Here is a 14,939-nt window from a genome sequence, read left to right as displayed (position 1 = left end):
CCCCGTCTGGCTTCTGCCTGGGTCCCAAGAGCACAGCCCAGGCGTAGCACATCTCCCGCCCTCCACAGCACCCTGGCTCCAGGTATCTCCCTGGACCCCTGAGTCCCATGTCCCCCCTGGAGCCCAGCACTGGACTGGGATGGGCCGCAGGACGCAGGGTTCGGCCTCCCTCCTGGGGCAGCAGTGCTGTCCCTCAGCCACCACAGCTCAGCTCAGGGACCCTGAGGACAAAGGGCTCAGGCAGGGCGAGCTCCGTGCCCTCCCCACAGCCTAAGGGCACCTCCACAGGGCAGCAGGAGAGGCCAGCAGACCCGTCTGCTCCTGCCAGGGCCCCATACCCACTGGGGCCTCGGGCAAGAAGCAGCCCAGCTGCAGGGGATGTACCCAACACCTGATGGGGGGGCAGCTGCTGGGGCACAGGAAGTCGGGCTGGCAGCCCAGAGCAGCAGGTGCTGCGCAGCACATGCGGCTGGTCAGGGATGGGCTGCCAGGAGTGGGGGTGCACGTGTACAGCCCGTCCCCAAATCCCCGCCCAAAGGGCAATCCACGGGCTCACAGACACCGTAACCCAGCAGTTTTTTATTGGAGGCCACCCCAGCTCCCAGGAGATGGGGAGAGGCCAGGGTCCACCAGCCGTGGCAGCCTGAGCAGGAGAGGCGAGCAGCACCCCCACCAGGGAGGACACCACTGGCATTTCTTCTCAGGAGCAGCTGGTTCTCTGAGCCTTCTTGATTTCCTGCCACGGAGAGGAGGAGGGTTGGGGTCAGGGTCGGCTGACAGGCCACGTAGCCTCTACCAGCCCTCGGGCCCGTAAGCACAACAGGCCTAAGTGCCCCCTGAGAGCCCACCTCTGATAGCGCCTCCTCCAGGGCCCGATAAGCCTTCTCCAGATTGTCGTTGATGATGACCAGGTCAAACAGGCCCTGCTCCTTGCCTGTGGGGTGTGTATGGGGGGGAAGGACACAGGATGGCATGGGCCCTCCTCCCCAGGGACTCCCGTGCTGCATGAGGAGCCTGGGGGGGGGGGGACGCTGGTGCCCACACTCACTGCTCTCCATGTCCACCTGGGCGGCAGCCAGCCGCTTGGCCAGGCTCTCCTCTGTCTCTGTGTTGCGCTGGCGCAGCCGCTGCTCCTGAAACATGTGGGAGGGTCAGAGCCTCTGTGGTCACCTGCTGCTCCCGCTCCTGCCCTGGGGCTCCAGCCTCACCCCACCCCCACCAGGACATCCAGTGAGGGTGGCTGCACGAAGACGTAGATGGGCCGCAGATCAGTCTTCTTAATGTTACGCACGCCTTGCAGGTCCACGTCTAGCACGCATATGCGGTTCATGGCCTGCACGGCCCGCACGGCTGCTTTGCTGCAGGAATAGACAGACAGGGATGGCTCAGGGGGCTTCCTGTGGCCTCGAAGAGCCTGAGCAGAACCATCGCTGCCCATGCCCTGGGCGTGGACCTGGCCGGGGCGAGCATGGGAACCTACCCGGATCCCAGCACCTCCTCCAGCTCTCTGGAAGCACCTGTGTGCTGGGCCCTCTGTGGGGCTGAGGGTGCCTGTGGGACAAGGCACAGGGTCCTGGCTGTCACCACACAGCCCAAGGCCCCAGGGACTCCCTCTGGGGGCCCACCAGCATTCCCAGCTGTGCCTAGGGTGTAGCGAGATGGGTCTTGCAGGGGCTCAGGGACAGGCTGCACATGGAGGCCTGCCTGCTTGCCCCTGACGTGGCTCTGGGCCTGGAGCTCTAGGCATCCCAGCCAGATGGGAGGTGCTAGCAAAGACCCTACTGTGGGTTATGAGGAGGGAAGGGGAGCCCAGCATAGCCCAGGCCCCTAGGGGACCCAGATGCCTGGAGTCCCCGCTGCGCACGGGTCTGGGGGGGCCCTTGGCTTCCAGGGGCTTGGCCAGGTGGATGGAGGCGGCCTGGAGAGCCCCAGTGCTGTCCCATCCTGAGTGCTGGCGGGGTGGGTACTGACCCCAACTGCCCCAAGAACCCACAGAGCACCCCCTGCCTAGGTCCAGCCAAAGGGAGAGCCCCTGGGAGGGAGAGGACACCGGCAGTGGCCCACCTGGTCCCATACAGGTTCCCCGAGAACTCGGCGTGCTCGATGAAGTCGCCTGCAGCGATGTCCCGCTGCATCACCTCCCTGGTGACGAAGTAGTAATCTGCAGGGAAGGGCCCACTGAGCCACAGCGGCTGAGCCCCCAGGGCCCTCAGGGAAGGGACCCATCTGGCTCACAGGGGGGTTGCACTGGCCATCAAGCAGGGAGCATACGTGCACACAGCATGTGGTTACACGCCCCTGCTCAGGGAGCCTGGAAACCATGGGCTCCCTGGGGGAGGCTCCTGGGGGATGGGGGGGGGGCCAGTCAGCATGGGCAGGGGAGGTGGAAGGGACTTCCTGGGTCCTGCTACCACCACAGAGACCCTCGTGGTGCATGGAGAATGGCCCACAAGCCAAGGGAAGGGCCTGTGGAGATCTCCACAGGGCGTCGGGGCCCCCACCCCGTCTGGACACCAATGCCCCAAGTCCGCCTGCCTTGCAGAAGGACCCGAGGACCCAGCTCACCTTTGCCATTCTCTTCTCCAGGCCGCGGGTCCCTTGTGGTGTCTAGGAACGAGCACCCAGGATCCATGTGGGCCCAGGGTCCCTATACTCCATCCATGGTCCTCCCCACAGGGCCTGGCTCAGCCTCCGTGTGTGGGTGTACGGGGTCAGGATCAGGGTAGCAGTGTGGGAACCCTCCCCGTGGGTGGGTGTGGGAGCTCAGGGTCAGGGTCAGCAATGCGGGCCCCCCCCTGTGGGTGGGTGTGGGGGCTCAGGGTCAGGGTCAGCAGTGCGGACACTCTCCCTGTGGGTAGGTGTGAGGGGGTCAGGGTCAGGTCAGCAGGGGGCCCAGCCCCGCATCCCCCCTTCAGGCTCCCCGAGCCAGAGCCTCACGGGACACGCTGAAGCCAAAGATGCTGCCGTGCTCCTGCAGCAGTCTCTTGAGCAGGGTGCTCTTCCCTGCCCCTGACGGTCCACTCAGGACAACAGGCCTTGGTCCCGACATCCCTGCGGGTAAGGGGAGTGGTGTCAGCAAGGCCGGAGGGACGCGCCCCCCTCCCCGCCCCCCGCATGCGGACATGTGAACAACCCCACGGCTGGGGCAGAGCTGCAGACCCTGGACTTAGAGCCCACCTGTGGTTTCCCTCCCCATCCACAGCAGGTGCCCTGTGCCCCCAGCACCCCGCCCCACAGCCTCAGACCCATCTGTGAAACCCAAAGCCTGGTCTGAACAATTCCACCGGGCCTAGCCGGAGGGACCACAGCATCCTAACTGCTCTGATGTGGGGCCCCGGGAAGCTGGCAGGTGGATAGTTGCCCCCACCCCCACCCCACACGGGAGGAGGGGAGCTCTGCACCCACCCGACCACCCCAGGCTGGACCCACCTCCGGGTGGGCTGCAGCCTCCTCACAGCCTTGGCTCCCTGAAGACCTGGCAGGGGTGGTAACCCGGCCCACGCCCCACCCTCCGGGCACTAATCCCTCCCAAGGCAGCTGGCCCCACCCCCCCAGGACAGAGGGAAGAGGCAGCTCCCCCCCACCCAGGCACGCGGTGCCACATGTGAGGAGGGCCAGGCACAGCCTGCCATAGGGAGGCCGGGAGGGTGTGTGGGGAGCTGGCACCGCCCCCTCCTGGCAGGTTCCTGTCCAGGGTCCCCAAGGGCAGGGCCAGATTCCCTGGGGCTGCCCAGTGCTCCGGCCGAGGGCTGCCACAGGGCCACTGGCTTTCCTAATCCTTGATGTAGGCCAACACGGTAATCTGGCTCAAGGCGGCTATTCTGAGACCACCCCGCCACACACACTGCCCCGGGAGGACACCACCCCAGGAGGATGGAGCAGGAGGGATCCCCTGCTGAGCACACACGAGCAGATTGAGGCCGCACATGTGAGCGTCACCTCCAGTGACACCTCACCTTACCAGGTGTCCTGCTCAATGACATGTCTTTCAACTTAGCCACAACCCCACTGGACTCCCCACTCTGTCTTGGAGTCCAGGCTCTCCTGTCCAAGGCCCAGGGTCACTGCCGCTGCCCCCTGCTGGTGGGGTCACCCCAGCTCTGTGGGACTTCCCAGGTGCTAGGGATGGGGCGAGCCAAGTGGGGCTGCAGGCTGGGGTGTGGAGCGTGGAAAGAAGGCTTGGCTCTGTCCACCACGTGCCTGTCTGCCCGCCCACCCCACCCCAATATGGACATGCACATGCACCCCACCTTCCTGCCTGCAGGGCTGAGCAGGTCTCCCTGGGCCCTGCTGTCCTGATGGTAGTGCAGGGGGACACCCGCCCAGTGGTGATCACAGCGCCACTCCCTCAATCCAGCAGACGTAGCTGGGCACCTTGGGACCCAACTGGGAGCACCCACGTCCCGGGGCAGAAGAACATAAAGGGGCTCCCCACCAAGGATGGGAGGACTGGCACCCCCACGCCCTTAGCACTGTGTAGCTCCTGCTCCCCAACCCACAGGCAGCTCTGGCTACTGCAGACAGCAAACCTACCAGGAAAGACATGTCTTCCATCAGGGCCCCACAGTGCACATGAAGTCCCAGCGCCTGCTGCCCTCACAGGTCATGCCACTCAGGTCTTACTGGCTCCTGACCTGACCCCGGGGCCCTCCGGTCTGTCCCAGGAGGCTGTGTGCCCCAGAGCCCCGCCAGTGCAGGTCACTCCCACCTGAGCAGACTGCAGTGACAGGTGTGCTCAAGATCCACCAGGGCAAAGGCCGACCCCCCCCCCCCCCCCCCCGCAGCTCGGAGGCAATGGCGCACCCTGCCGGCCTTCTCCCAGTATCCTCCTGCCTGCCCCCCCCCCCCCTCCCCGCTGGCCCTCAAACCCAGGCTCCAGACCTCCTCCTGCCCTCCCTCAAGTGCAGAAATCCTGATACGGTGGGTAGGCACAGAAGCTTGGCCCTGCCAAGGGCACTGAGTGGGTCCTCATGTGAGGCCCACAGGGCCGAGTTCCCTCCCTGCACCCAAGGCTGACTCCACCCATCACAAGCACAGGCTCACCTGACCAAACCAGGGCAGCCTGGCCTGGCACCCAGGGCCACGTAGGCACAGTGCTGAGCAAAGTCACCAGCATGGGATGGCACTACAGGCCCTGGCTGTGCTCCAGGGTGCCCTCTCATAGTGGACCTGGCCAAAACGGCTGGTCATGGCTGTCCCTGAGACAGGCCATGTGAGGACACATCCCAACTAAGCGACCTCACACAAGCCTGTCTTGAGAGGGGACGCTCAGAAAGCAGTAGACACCTTTTTTCTCACTTGCTCTGCCCACTTCCTTGAAAGAAAGCCAGGCCCTCTGAAACTGTGGACGGCTCCAGGGCAGGGCTGGGAGGCCCGAGGCACCAGAGCTACAGAGCAGGAAGGCGCCCAGACCCTCAGAGGGGACACCCAGCCCCCACGCGCAGGCAGGGTGGGGGCAGAGGTGGCGGCCCCCACACCTGTGCTCCCAGTAGGTCACCCTCACTCCTGCACATTTCCTCTGGACAGGGGGTTGACCGCTTCCACCCCCAATCCTATCACAGTGCCCCCTCTCTCAGCTACACCCAACACACTACAGAAAACAGACACAAGCTGCTTAGACTGAACTGTGCCCGCAAACAAACATGCGGCAGGTGATAACCCCCAAGACTGCTAATCCAGCCACAGGGCAAGGGCTCGGTCGTGTTCCCAGAACACCCACCCTGGTCAGCACAAGCAGACCGCACCTCTGCAGGCACAGCAGGGACCTGGGCTGTGGGTGGCCCTGAGGAGGGCTGGAGTGCCACTCTTACCAGAAAAGGGCAGCAGAGGGGTGTTCAGCTGTGGGTGCAAAGTCCGGAGACGGAAGCACCCCAGGCCCCCTTGTGGATGAAGGACAAAGCATGCCCAGTCAGGGTCCAGAAGATCTCAGGGTGACAGAACAGTCTGGGAAGGTCCACATTTGGGGACTCAGTAGAAAACCATGCCCGCCCCCCCCCCCACTGGCTATTAACTCCTCCCCTTCCTTCTGGCGGGAAAGAACCAGTGACAGCTGGGAAGGCGGCAGGCCCCCGCCCCGCACCCCAGGCCAGCTCATGGACAGCTGAGCTCACCCCCCCCCGCTCCCAAAGCCCCGTATAATCACACCAACCACCCGTATCCAACAAGCCTGACTCCTGTCTGTGCTCCTGGGACAGGCTGAAAGACGCCCAGGAGCCAGATGCGCCGCAGGCTAGCCGAGGGGGACGGAGTGGGGCCGGATCCGGAACGCGGCCCCACCGCCTGGACGCGAGGGGCGGAGCAGCCAGCTTCACCCGCGCACGCTCCCCAACCCCCGGACGCCCCGGCAGAGCGCACCCTTGCGTGGCCGTGCGCCCGAGGCCGGCAGCGGGCCTGCCCCACTCTGGTCCAGCCTCCGTCCCCGAGTTCGGGAACACGCGCCGCTCAGGACAGGGGCGGCCACACCGAGCGGTCCGACGCCCGCCCGCTCTGCCCCTGCGCTCGCTCCCCGCACGGTCCGCAGAGGCGTGGGCGCGGCGCCCCGGCCGGAAGCGCCCCCTCCGACCCCCGGAAAGACCCTTCCGACCCTGGGAGCAGCTCCGGTTCTCGCTACGACTCCCGCGCAGACCCGCGCGCTCCGGACAGCCTCGGAGCGCCGCCCGCCCGCCCCTCGGCTCCGCTTCCGTCCACGGAGGAACGCGCTGACCCGCTCGCGCACTCCGAGCCCCGGCGCCAGCCACTCACCGTCCGAGGGGGCCCGGCCCAGGGCGGCCGCCGCCAGCCCGGCCAGCGGGCGTCGCAGCATGAGGGGCGCCGCCGCCGCCCGCGGGGCTACGTCACAGCACCGCGCCAGCACGCCTCCCCCGAAGGGCTAACGTCACAGCCCGGCGCCGGCCTCGCCCGCCCCTCAGGGTTGCGTCAGCACCGTGCGACGCCGCGAGGGCTGAGGGCGGAGGGCGGAGGACGGAGGACGGAGGACGGAGGACGGAGGTAGGCGGTAGGCGAGGTGGCCCCGAGCTGCGGGACGGGGTCAGGTCGGTGCCGGGAAGGGCGCTCCCGACGGGTGCTCCGGGCCTCGCCGCCGGCGCTCGAGGGCGGCGGCGTCGGGAGTAGCCCGGCAGCCCGTCTTCCCGAGGCGCGGGGAGGGCTGCCCACGCTCCCGGGGGCCGAGGCACGCTCGCCGTCGCGGCCAGAAGGGCTCTGTTGCCGGGGTCGGAAGCGCGGCTTGCGGTCGCGGACACTGGCACGGACGCCCCGGAACCCTGCGCGCGGGAGGAGCGGCCGTGCGTCCCCGGTGTCCCGGTCCGCACGCTGCTGTTCGCCGGGAATCGCCGCCGTCCCGCCGACCCCCCTCCCCGCCGCTGACCTCCCGTCCCGCCGACCCCCCTCCCCGCCGCTGACCTCCCGTCCCGCCGACCCCCCTCCCCGCCGCTGACCTCCCGTCCCGCTCACCTCTCCCGCCGCTGACCTCCCGTCCCGCTCACCTCTCCCGCCGCTGTCCTCCCGTCCCGCTGACCCCTCCCGCCGCTGACCTCGCGTCCCGCTGATCCCTCCCCGCCGCTGACCTCCCGTCCCGCCGACCCCCCTCCCCGCCGCTGTCCTCCCGTCCCGCTGATCCCTCCCCGCCGCTGTCCTCCCGTCCCGCTGATCCCTCCCCGCCGCTGTCCTCCCGTCCCGCTGATCCTTCCCCGCCGCTGACCTCCCGTCCCGGCGACCCCGCTCCCCGCCGCTGACCTCCCGTCCCGCCGACCCCCCTCCCCGCCGCTGACCTCCCGTCCCGCCGACCCCCCTCCCCGCCGCTGACCTCCCGTCCCGCTGACCCCTCCCGCCGCTTACCTCGCGTCCCGCTGATCCCTCCCCGCCGCTGACCTCCCGTCCCGCCGACCCCCCTCCCCGCCGCTGTCCTCCCGTCCCGCTGATCCCTCCCCGCCGCTGTCCTCCCGTCCCGCTGATCCCTCCCCGCCGCTGACCTCCCGTCCCGGCGACCCCGCTCCCCGCCGCTGACCTCCCGTCCCGCCGAACCCCCCTCCCCGCCGCTGACCTCCCGTCCCGCTCACCCCTCCCGCCGCTGTCCTCCCGTCCCGCTGACCCCTCCCGCCGCTGACCTCCCGTCCCGCCGACCCCCCTCCCCGCCGCTGGCCTCCCGTTCCGTTGACCCCTCCCGCCGCTTACCTCCCGTCCCGCTGATCCCTCCCCGCCGCTGTCCCCCCCGTCCCGCGCTGACCCCTCCCCGCCGCTGACCCCTCCCGTCCGCTGACCCCTCCCGTCCGCTGACCCCTCCCGCCGCTGATCCCTCCCGTCCGCTGATCCCTCCCCGCCGCTGACCTCCCGTCCCGCTGATCCCCTCTCCGCGCTCAGGACCGCTTCCCGGCTTCTGGCGCTCAGAGACCGTCCACAGCTTAGTCTAACAGCGAGTGTGTGTGTGTGTGGGCGGGGGCAGCCTGACAGGTCACGGGGAGGACAGAGACCTGGAGGGGATGCCTCTGTGGGAGACAACATGTGTCCGAGCTCTCCCTGGGGCTAGGTGAAGGTTAATGAGGTGGGAAACCCTATTTTATTCCCTCCCCAGTCCTCAGGTGCCACAGGGGCCCTCAGGAGGAATGGCCGCCAGGGGCAACCTGCTTGGGTAAGTGGGGACTTGGGGCCCCTTGGCCTTCTGTCTGGGTGCTAAAGGGGTGGTCAGCACCTTGCTCTGGAGCAGGCAGGGGGGTGTGGATGGCTGCCCTGGCAGGGGTTGAGGGAGGCAGCAGGAAACACACCGTCACCGTGACTTTCCTGTTCAGATCTGCAGCCCAGCCTGGCTCTGGGTCCGTGGAGAGGGCCATGCCTGCCTGCTGTTCCCACTGAAACCACTTGGTCTCCCCCACAGGACAAGTGTGGCCTGAGGATGGTTTTTATGAGGACAGAAGCAGAGCCAGTCTCTAGTTGGCTCTGTGGATATGGGGCGGAGGGGGCTCCTGACACCGCCACCAGGGTGAAAGGAGCCAAGGGACTCTGGCTGCTGCCTTCCTGCAGGGCATCTGCCCTAGGAGAGTTCCCCATGTAGCCCTGTCTTGCTGATAGGACAGGGAGCATCCGCTGTGTTCTCAGCCCTGCAGAAGCCGCCTCCCCCTTCCCCTCCCCCCGCCCCCGCCCCCTGCAGTCTACCGGCCCAGGGTCCTCAGGGTGACCATGTGCCCTCTCCCCAGTGCTGCTCCTGCCCTGCCAGCCTAACCACAGGCTTCTCTGGCGCTGGAGCTGGCCATCTGTCTCCTCTCTGCTGGTGTTTCTTTTGCCAAAGTTTACTGAGTCCCCAGTTGGGGCTCTGGGACTTCAGAGCAAATAAGATGTGGTTCTTGCAGCTAGGGCTGCGGGGTCTGGTGTAGGACGCATAGGTACCATACCCTCAGGCCGAGGGGTGCTGGGAACGCCACCCAGGGCAGGTGCCTGTGCAGGGGCTGTACTGCTGCTCTGTGGAACCGGAGATCGTGAGAGCTGAGTGAAAGCCTGCAGAGCATGGGGACTCACCAGGAGCCAGAGAGGGGATGGTTTGAGCTTCGTCCATCAATGGCTCCACCACTCACAGCCCGGGAGCCCTCTGAAGGCACTTGGTGGTGTCAGACACAGCACTGGGCAGCAGGGCTACTCCTGGAATGCCTGACAGCTCCAGGGAGCTGTGCAGTTGTACCCTGTCACAATCTGGGGTCGTGGGAGGGGACGGGTGGGGGAGAGACAGCTTTGGGGTCCTGTAGCCCCTATAGGTGGCCCGCATGGGGCTTCCTCTTCTGGTTTCTTGGAGGCACACCCTGCTGTGTGCAGGGAGTTGAGCTGCCTGCCGTGTTCAGAAGCCAGGTGGACCCTTGGGGTGTTGGTTACAGGTGGGCGGCTTCCTCTGTTGGCAGTTCTGGAGGCTGCAAGTCTGAAGTCAGGGTCCAGGCAGGGTTAAGTTCTGCCAAGGCCTGCCTTCCTGGTCCTGAATGCTCTTCTAAGAGCAGCAGTCCCACCGTGGGGGGATGGGGGAGGCTCATGACCTTCTAGGGTTCCCATGTCTGATGTCATCTCATGGAGGTAGAGCTGCAGTGTGTGAATTTGGGGGAGACATAAAAGTCCAGGCTATGGCACTAGGTCTCTGCTCCCCTGGAATCTTTCCTGCCTGATGCTGTGTGGTGACCGTGCTCTCAGCCCACTGGGGGCCTGGCTGCTGACCTCTGACGTCACTTGTCCAGAAGGTACCTGCACTTGCCCCTGCAGCCTCTTCCATGGGGCAGGGGCTGCTGTGACCACACTCCAGTCTGGTATGCGTCACCGCGTGCCCCCACAGGAGCTGGACAGCCTGAGCTGCATGGGCGCTTGGGTCCGAGCACCAGCCACTGACCAGAACGTGTGTTTGTAGCCTGCTGCGGCAGCAGGTACTGACGGGGGCTGCTCCAGTATGTCGCCTACACACATCCTCCTGGCAGGCTGACAGCAACAGGGCCTTGCTCACGCGTGTGCACCGACAAGCCTATGCACGCCTCTACCCTGTGCTCCTGGTCAAGCAGGATGGCTCCACCATCCACATCCGCTATCGGGAGCCACGACGAATACTCGAGGTATGCCTCCCTCCCCAGTGCTCCCTGGGGTGCAGCTGCTCCTCCAGGGGCTCGTGGGCTGTGCCCACAGCAGCTTAAAGGGGGGAGTAGGGGGAGAAGCCATGACCTGGGATTGCTGGAGGTGGAGTGCTCACCCCATCTGTCAGACCAGACAGCAGCAGTGAGCTAGCTGCGTATGTAACGATGATCAATCTTGAGAAAACAAGTCTGTGTAAAGATGGAGAGCTCTGATGACAGAGAAAATCCAGCAGAACATAAAAGCCCTAAATACAGAGTGGAGAATGAGGTGAAGTGGAGGCAGGGACAAGGTCCTGGGCCCTCCAGGTGAGCTTGTGCATGCCCTTCCCCACAGATGCCCATGGACCTGGATGCCCTGTCCCCAGAGGAGAGGCGGGCACGGTTCCGGAAACGAGAGTCACAGGTCCAGAAGAAAAAGGAGGAGCCAGAGCTCTATGATGACTTTGACGTGGAGCCGTACAAGCAGTTTTGGACGAAAAAATGACCAGGCCTGGAAGTGTCCTTAAACCGTGTGTTCTCAAAGCTGCCTCCACCTGGCCTTTCCTTCCCGCATGCTCGAGTCTGTTGTGAGCTCTCTGCGACCCAGTGGGCTAGGTGGCTAAGGATTGGGTCAGGCTGTGGTGTTCAGAGGTCTGAAGGGAGTGCCCGTGTGGGAGGAGGAAGGAGAGGGCCCTTGAGCCCCTCACTCCCTGACCAGCTGCAGCCTCGGGGGCCAGGGGCCCTCAAGAAGAGAGTGGGAGGAGCAGGGTGTCAGGGATGTTGGTACGGGCTGTCAGTGGACTGGCCCACAAAGGGAGGTGCCTTCAGCTGGGCTTGTGGCCCCTGTGGCTACAACAAACCTGTGGTCGGCTGCCATTCTTCTGCTCCAGCGGTGGGTTTCAGCCTGGCCAGGCTTCTGCAAGACCAAAAGGGCAAGCCCCAACATTTCCACTTGTCACTGGCCTGGCCCAGGCCTGCCTCTTGCCCTGGCCTGGGCTGTCGGGACTCTTGGAAACCTGAGTGCCCACCGTAGGGCACTGATACAAAAGGTGGGGAAGGCGCCCATGTTCCATGGGAGGGGGCTGTGTCTGGGCTCCCGGGGAAGGGTGCTGCATTAAGCACCCACCTTTGGACTCCTAAGTCCCTGCTGGTCCACTGAGTTTCCTGGCCACGTGCAGGGTCCTGGGAACATCCAACGGCATTGTCTGCCCTTCCCTTGAAGTGGGGTCACAGCAACGATGCAGGGGTCAACAGCAGAGCAGAGGGTGAGCGGGGCAGGGACAAGTGGGACTTGTAGCCACAAGGCAGGGTGGGTGCTGGTGACGGAAATCACTAAGAGGGCCCCCCCAGGCAGGGGGTTCTGGCAGAAACCACCTACTGAGATTGCTGCTGGTGAGCCTGGCAAGACCTCCACTAACGCAGGGGCACCTGCTTAGCTTCTGAAGGGGGCGGGAGGTGGCAGGCTCTTCGCCACAGTGGGTGACACGGTGAAGTGGACAGAGGGCCCAGGCCCAGGCAGCGCTCTGGTCAGTGGAGGTCCCATGAGCACCAGGTGTTCCTGTGTGTGGGCCCCTGACCCCCGCTCCGCAGGACCTCTCTGCCACCCACGTGGGGGGCTTCACACACTGTCCATGCTGCTGCTCCCCCGTGTCCAGGGCTCGGAGCTGATCCTGCTTTGCCCAGCACAGCCGCCCCCCGCGGCGCCAGAGGAGCCCGTGCATTGGCGCACCTGCACCGTCCCGCCTGCCCTCCACGCTGGGGTCTCCAGGGGACAGCCCCGGGAGTTGCAGGCCGTGTCACGCTTCCTCCGGAGCCGATCCGCCTCCGGTGCCCGCTCCCGGCACTGCGGCCCCACCCGCTCGCCCATCTCCCGGCAGGCACAGCCCCAGGACCGTCGCCCGCACAATGTGGCTCCCAACGCCGGCAGGATCCTCGGGACCCGCCTTGGCGCCTACGCCGGCTCCCTTCCCTGGCGGTGCGCCTGGCGCTGGGGGCGGGCGGGGCGGGCCGGGGCCGGGGCCGGGGCCGGGGCCGGGGCCGGGGCCGGGGCCGGGGCCGGGGCCGGGGCCGGGGGAGCAATGCGCAGGCGCTTGCGGCGCTGCCCGGGTATGCGCGAGTGTGACGTCAAGGCGCGCGACGCGGCAGCGGGCCCCGGCGCCGGCGCCGCCCGGGGCGGCCAGGCCAGGGTTTACGAAGGCCGGGGGCGGCGGACGGCCGACGGCCTGGCACCATGTTCGGCTCCAGCCGGGGCGGCGTGCGTGGTGGGCAGGACCAGTTCAGCTGGGAGGACGTGAAGACCGACAAACAGAGAGAGAACTACCTGGGTCAGTGCGGCGCCGGGCCCGGGGGTGGGGTGCGGGTGGGGTGCGGGGCCGCGGGGCGGGGAGGACGCCCGAGCTGCAGTGCGAGGTGCCGCAGGTGCGGGAAAGCGGGGTCGCGAGGTTCTCGGGCGTGGGAAGCCGGGGGCGCGGGTGCGGGGAACGTGCGGGCATAGGGGTCGGCGGTGCGGGGAAGGAGAGGGCGCGAGGTGCGGGAAGGCGGGGAGCGGCGACCAGCGGGCCGAGCAGTCGCGCTGCGTCCCCGCAGGCAACTCGCTGATGGCCCCCGTGGGCCGCTGGCAGAAGGGCCGAGACCTCACTTGGTACGCCAAGGGCCGGGCGGACGGCGCGGGACTGAGCCGGGAGGAGGAGCTGGCGGCCGTGCGGCAGGCGGAGCAGGAGGCACTCATGGCGGCGCTGTGAGTGGGCCCCGCGGGGTTGGGGGAGCTCGGGGGGCCCGGGGGCGAGGCGGGGTCCGACGGGCAAGGCCAGGGACTCCGGCCGCCGCCTGAAGCTCGCCCGCGGCCCCCACAGAGGCTACAAGAACGTGAGGAAGCAGCCCACTGGCCTGAGCAAGGAGGTGAGGGGCGCACGGGGGGCGGGGCGCCCGGAGTCTGTGCGAACCCCCGCCTGAGACCCGCTGCGCTCCGCACAGGACTTTGTGGAGGTCTGCAAGCGAGAAGGAGGGGACCATGAGGAGAAGGGAGTGGACCGGCTGCTGGGCCTAGGGAGCTCCAGGTGCGTGGCTGGGGGGTGGAAGGCGCCCTCCCCAGGTGGATGCACCGCCCCCGAGGGAGGCCTGGGCCTTCTCACCGTGGGGTCCTCGCCTGCCTTCCCGCAGCGGCTCTGCAGGCCGAGTGGCGCTGTCCCGGGAAGACAAGGAGGCCGCCAAGCTGGGGCTGTCGGTGTTCACGGTAAACCCCCCTCTCTGCGGGCGGGGCACCCCAGAATCGGGCGGGCGCCGAAACTGGGACGCCCCCCCCCCCACAGCCCCCTAGCGTGCCTTCCTTCCTTGGCCCTTCCCTCCCCAGCACCACCGCGTGGAGAGCAGCCGCCCAGGGGCCTCCCCCGCCTCTGCTAGGAAGAAGCCTCGGTTTGAGGAGGAGAAGGTGCAGCCTGGGTAAGGGCTGCTCCCACCCCTTGGTCCCAGGCCCACCTGCTGGGATCCCCCGAGGGGGAGGCAGGGTGCACTCCCACCCCTGCTTTTCCTCCCTGGATGGGGAAGCAGGGCACCTTCCTACCTCTGCTGCTCCTGGCAGTTTCCTGCCACAACGGGAAGGACCGCTGTACCCACTGGCCACGGCAGGGTGTGTGTGTGTGGTGTGTGTGTGTGTGTGTGTGTGTGTACGTACGTGTACGTACGTACAGTGCACAGGGGACCCCACCCCACGTCCCTGCAGCCTGGAGAGCCACAGGAAGAGCAGGAAAGAGAAGAAGAAGAAGAAGAAGAAGAAGAAGAAGAAGAAGAAGAAGCACAAGAAAGAGAAGAAGAAAGACAAGGCACACAGGAGCAGGGTGGCCTCTCCACTGTCTCCAGCTCCTGCGAGGTAGGTGTGCTCAGCCTTGGTGGGGCAGAGGGAAGGTCTGGGGAGCGGGGCAGCCTCCCCCTGACCGCATGTCCCCATATCCCCAGGCCGGGGCACCACCAGTGCAGCTCTGACTCTGAAGATTCTTTGCCCTGCTCCAAGAGGCGACGCAGCCACCAGTGACTGAGGCCAGATCACAAGGGGCCCCCATGTCCAGCAGGGGACCTGCCCCGGGAGGACACACTTGCCTGGGAAGGCCCCGAGACACTTCTATTTTTCTTCAACTCACTTTGTACATAAATAAACTTATTTTAAGGGGAAAGTCTCTCATCCTTGAGGGAAGGTGGCTGTCATGTCCCAGTAAAGTTCCAGCAAGACCAGCCTGAGACCCTGCTGGTGGGGGGGGGGGGGCCTCTCCCTGGGTTACCACGTCCAACCCCAGGGCACAGACGTGTACCTGGAGCCAGCAGTGTGCCCCACCCCTGGGAGGTGAGCACCTAGTCATTAAACCCTCCTCTTACAGCCTGCCT

At 66.6% G+C, this 14,939-nt stretch overlaps 3 protein-coding genes across 10 annotated transcripts; 2 read left to right on the top strand and 1 right to left on the bottom strand.

Moving 5' to 3' along the window:
* Window positions 1–559: 559 nt before the first annotated feature.
* On the bottom strand, window positions 560–6,918 carry GUK1 (guanylate kinase 1). 6 transcript variants are annotated; one of them, XM_055333740.1, is made up of 9 exons: window positions 6,149–6,285; window positions 5,811–5,943; window positions 2,938–3,051; window positions 2,566–2,607; window positions 2,065–2,161; window positions 1,214–1,358; window positions 1,049–1,133; window positions 849–934; window positions 560–736 (listed from the first exon to the last, which is right to left on the bottom strand). In XM_055333740.1, the coding sequence occupies exons 3-9, from the start codon at window positions 3,047–3,049 to the stop codon at window positions 701–703; spliced, it is 603 nt and encodes a 200-aa protein (XP_055189715.1). In that variant the 5' UTR covers window positions 3,050–3,051; window positions 5,811–5,943; window positions 6,149–6,285; the 3' UTR covers window positions 560–700. The 6 variants fall into 6 exon arrangements, with proteins under 6 accessions (XP_055189715.1, XP_055189712.1, XP_055189714.1 ...); XM_055333737.1 differs by lacking the exons at window positions 5,811–5,943; window positions 6,149–6,285 and adding an exon at window positions 6,742–6,918; XM_055333739.1 differs by lacking the exons at window positions 5,811–5,943; window positions 6,149–6,285 and adding an exon at window positions 6,742–6,896 and having other exon boundaries at window positions 1,220–1,358.
* MRPL55 (mitochondrial ribosomal protein L55) lies at window positions 6,837–11,108 on the top strand. Of its 3 annotated transcripts, none has more exons than XM_055333745.1 (4): window positions 6,837–6,973; window positions 8,567–8,623; window positions 10,370–10,568; window positions 10,921–11,108. In XM_055333745.1, exons 2-4 carry the CDS (start codon window positions 8,598–8,600, stop codon window positions 11,068–11,070), a joined length of 375 nt encoding a protein of 124 aa, XP_055189720.1. In that variant the 5' UTR covers window positions 6,837–6,973; window positions 8,567–8,597; the 3' UTR covers window positions 11,071–11,108. The 3 variants fall into 3 exon arrangements, with proteins under 3 accessions (XP_055189720.1, XP_055189721.1, XP_055189719.1); XM_055333746.1 differs by having other exon boundaries at window positions 6,932–6,987; XM_055333744.1 differs by lacking the exon at window positions 6,837–6,973 and adding an exon at window positions 6,998–7,031.
* A 1,519-nt stretch (window positions 11,109–12,627) lies between these two features.
* Window positions 12,628–14,731, top strand: CUNH1orf35 (chromosome unknown C1orf35 homolog). The gene is made up of 8 exons (XM_055333736.1): window positions 12,628–12,889; window positions 13,152–13,302; window positions 13,418–13,463; window positions 13,539–13,621; window positions 13,725–13,797; window positions 13,915–14,003; window positions 14,284–14,430; window positions 14,517–14,731. Exons 1-8 carry the CDS (start codon window positions 12,796–12,798, stop codon window positions 14,590–14,592), a joined length of 759 nt encoding a protein of 252 aa, XP_055189711.1. The 5' UTR covers window positions 12,628–12,795; the 3' UTR covers window positions 14,593–14,731.
* The last annotated feature ends 208 nt before the right edge of the window (window positions 14,732–14,939 follow it).

This window comes from Nyctereutes procyonoides, unplaced genomic scaffold, assembly GCF_905146905.1.
Source record: "Nyctereutes procyonoides isolate TBG_1078 unplaced genomic scaffold, NYPRO_anot_genome, whole genome shotgun sequence".
NCBI classification, from domain to species: domain Eukaryota; kingdom Metazoa; phylum Chordata; class Mammalia; order Carnivora; family Canidae; genus Nyctereutes; species Nyctereutes procyonoides.
Note: the sequence above shows the minus strand (reverse complement) of the source record. Positions and strands in the feature narration are given on the sequence as shown.

Coding starts and splice junctions, on each gene's coding strand:
- GUK1 (XM_055333737.1), bottom strand. CDS start 6,802: ATGCTGCGACGCCCGCTGGCCGGGCTGGCGGCGGCCGCCCTGGGCCGG. Junction 2,162..2,565: donor TGGAGAAGAGAATGGCAAAG/GTGAGCTGGGTC, acceptor CCTTCCCTGCAG/ATTACTACTTCGTCACCAGG. Junction 737..848: donor TGGAGGAGGCGCTATCAGAG/GTGGGCTCTCAG, acceptor TCTCCGTGGCAG/GAAATCAAGAAGGCTCAGAG.
- MRPL55 (XM_055333745.1), top strand. CDS start 8,598: ATGGCCGCCAGGGGCAACCTGCTTGG. Junction 8,624..10,369: donor GCCAGGGGCAACCTGCTTGG/GTAAGTGGGGAC, acceptor GTGTGTTTGTAG/CCTGCTGCGGCAGCAGGTAC. Junction 10,569..10,920: donor AGCCACGACGAATACTCGAG/GTATGCCTCCCT, acceptor CCTTCCCCACAG/ATGCCCATGGACCTGGATGC.
- CUNH1orf35 (XM_055333736.1), top strand. CDS start 12,796: ATGTTCGGCTCCAGCCGGGGCGGCGTGCGTGGTGGGCAGGACCAGTTC. Junction 13,464..13,538: donor CCACTGGCCTGAGCAAGGAG/GTGAGGGGCGCA, acceptor CGCTCCGCACAG/GACTTTGTGGAGGTCTGCAA. Junction 14,431..14,516: donor CTGTCTCCAGCTCCTGCGAG/GTAGGTGTGCTC, acceptor CCATATCCCCAG/GCCGGGGCACCACCAGTGCA.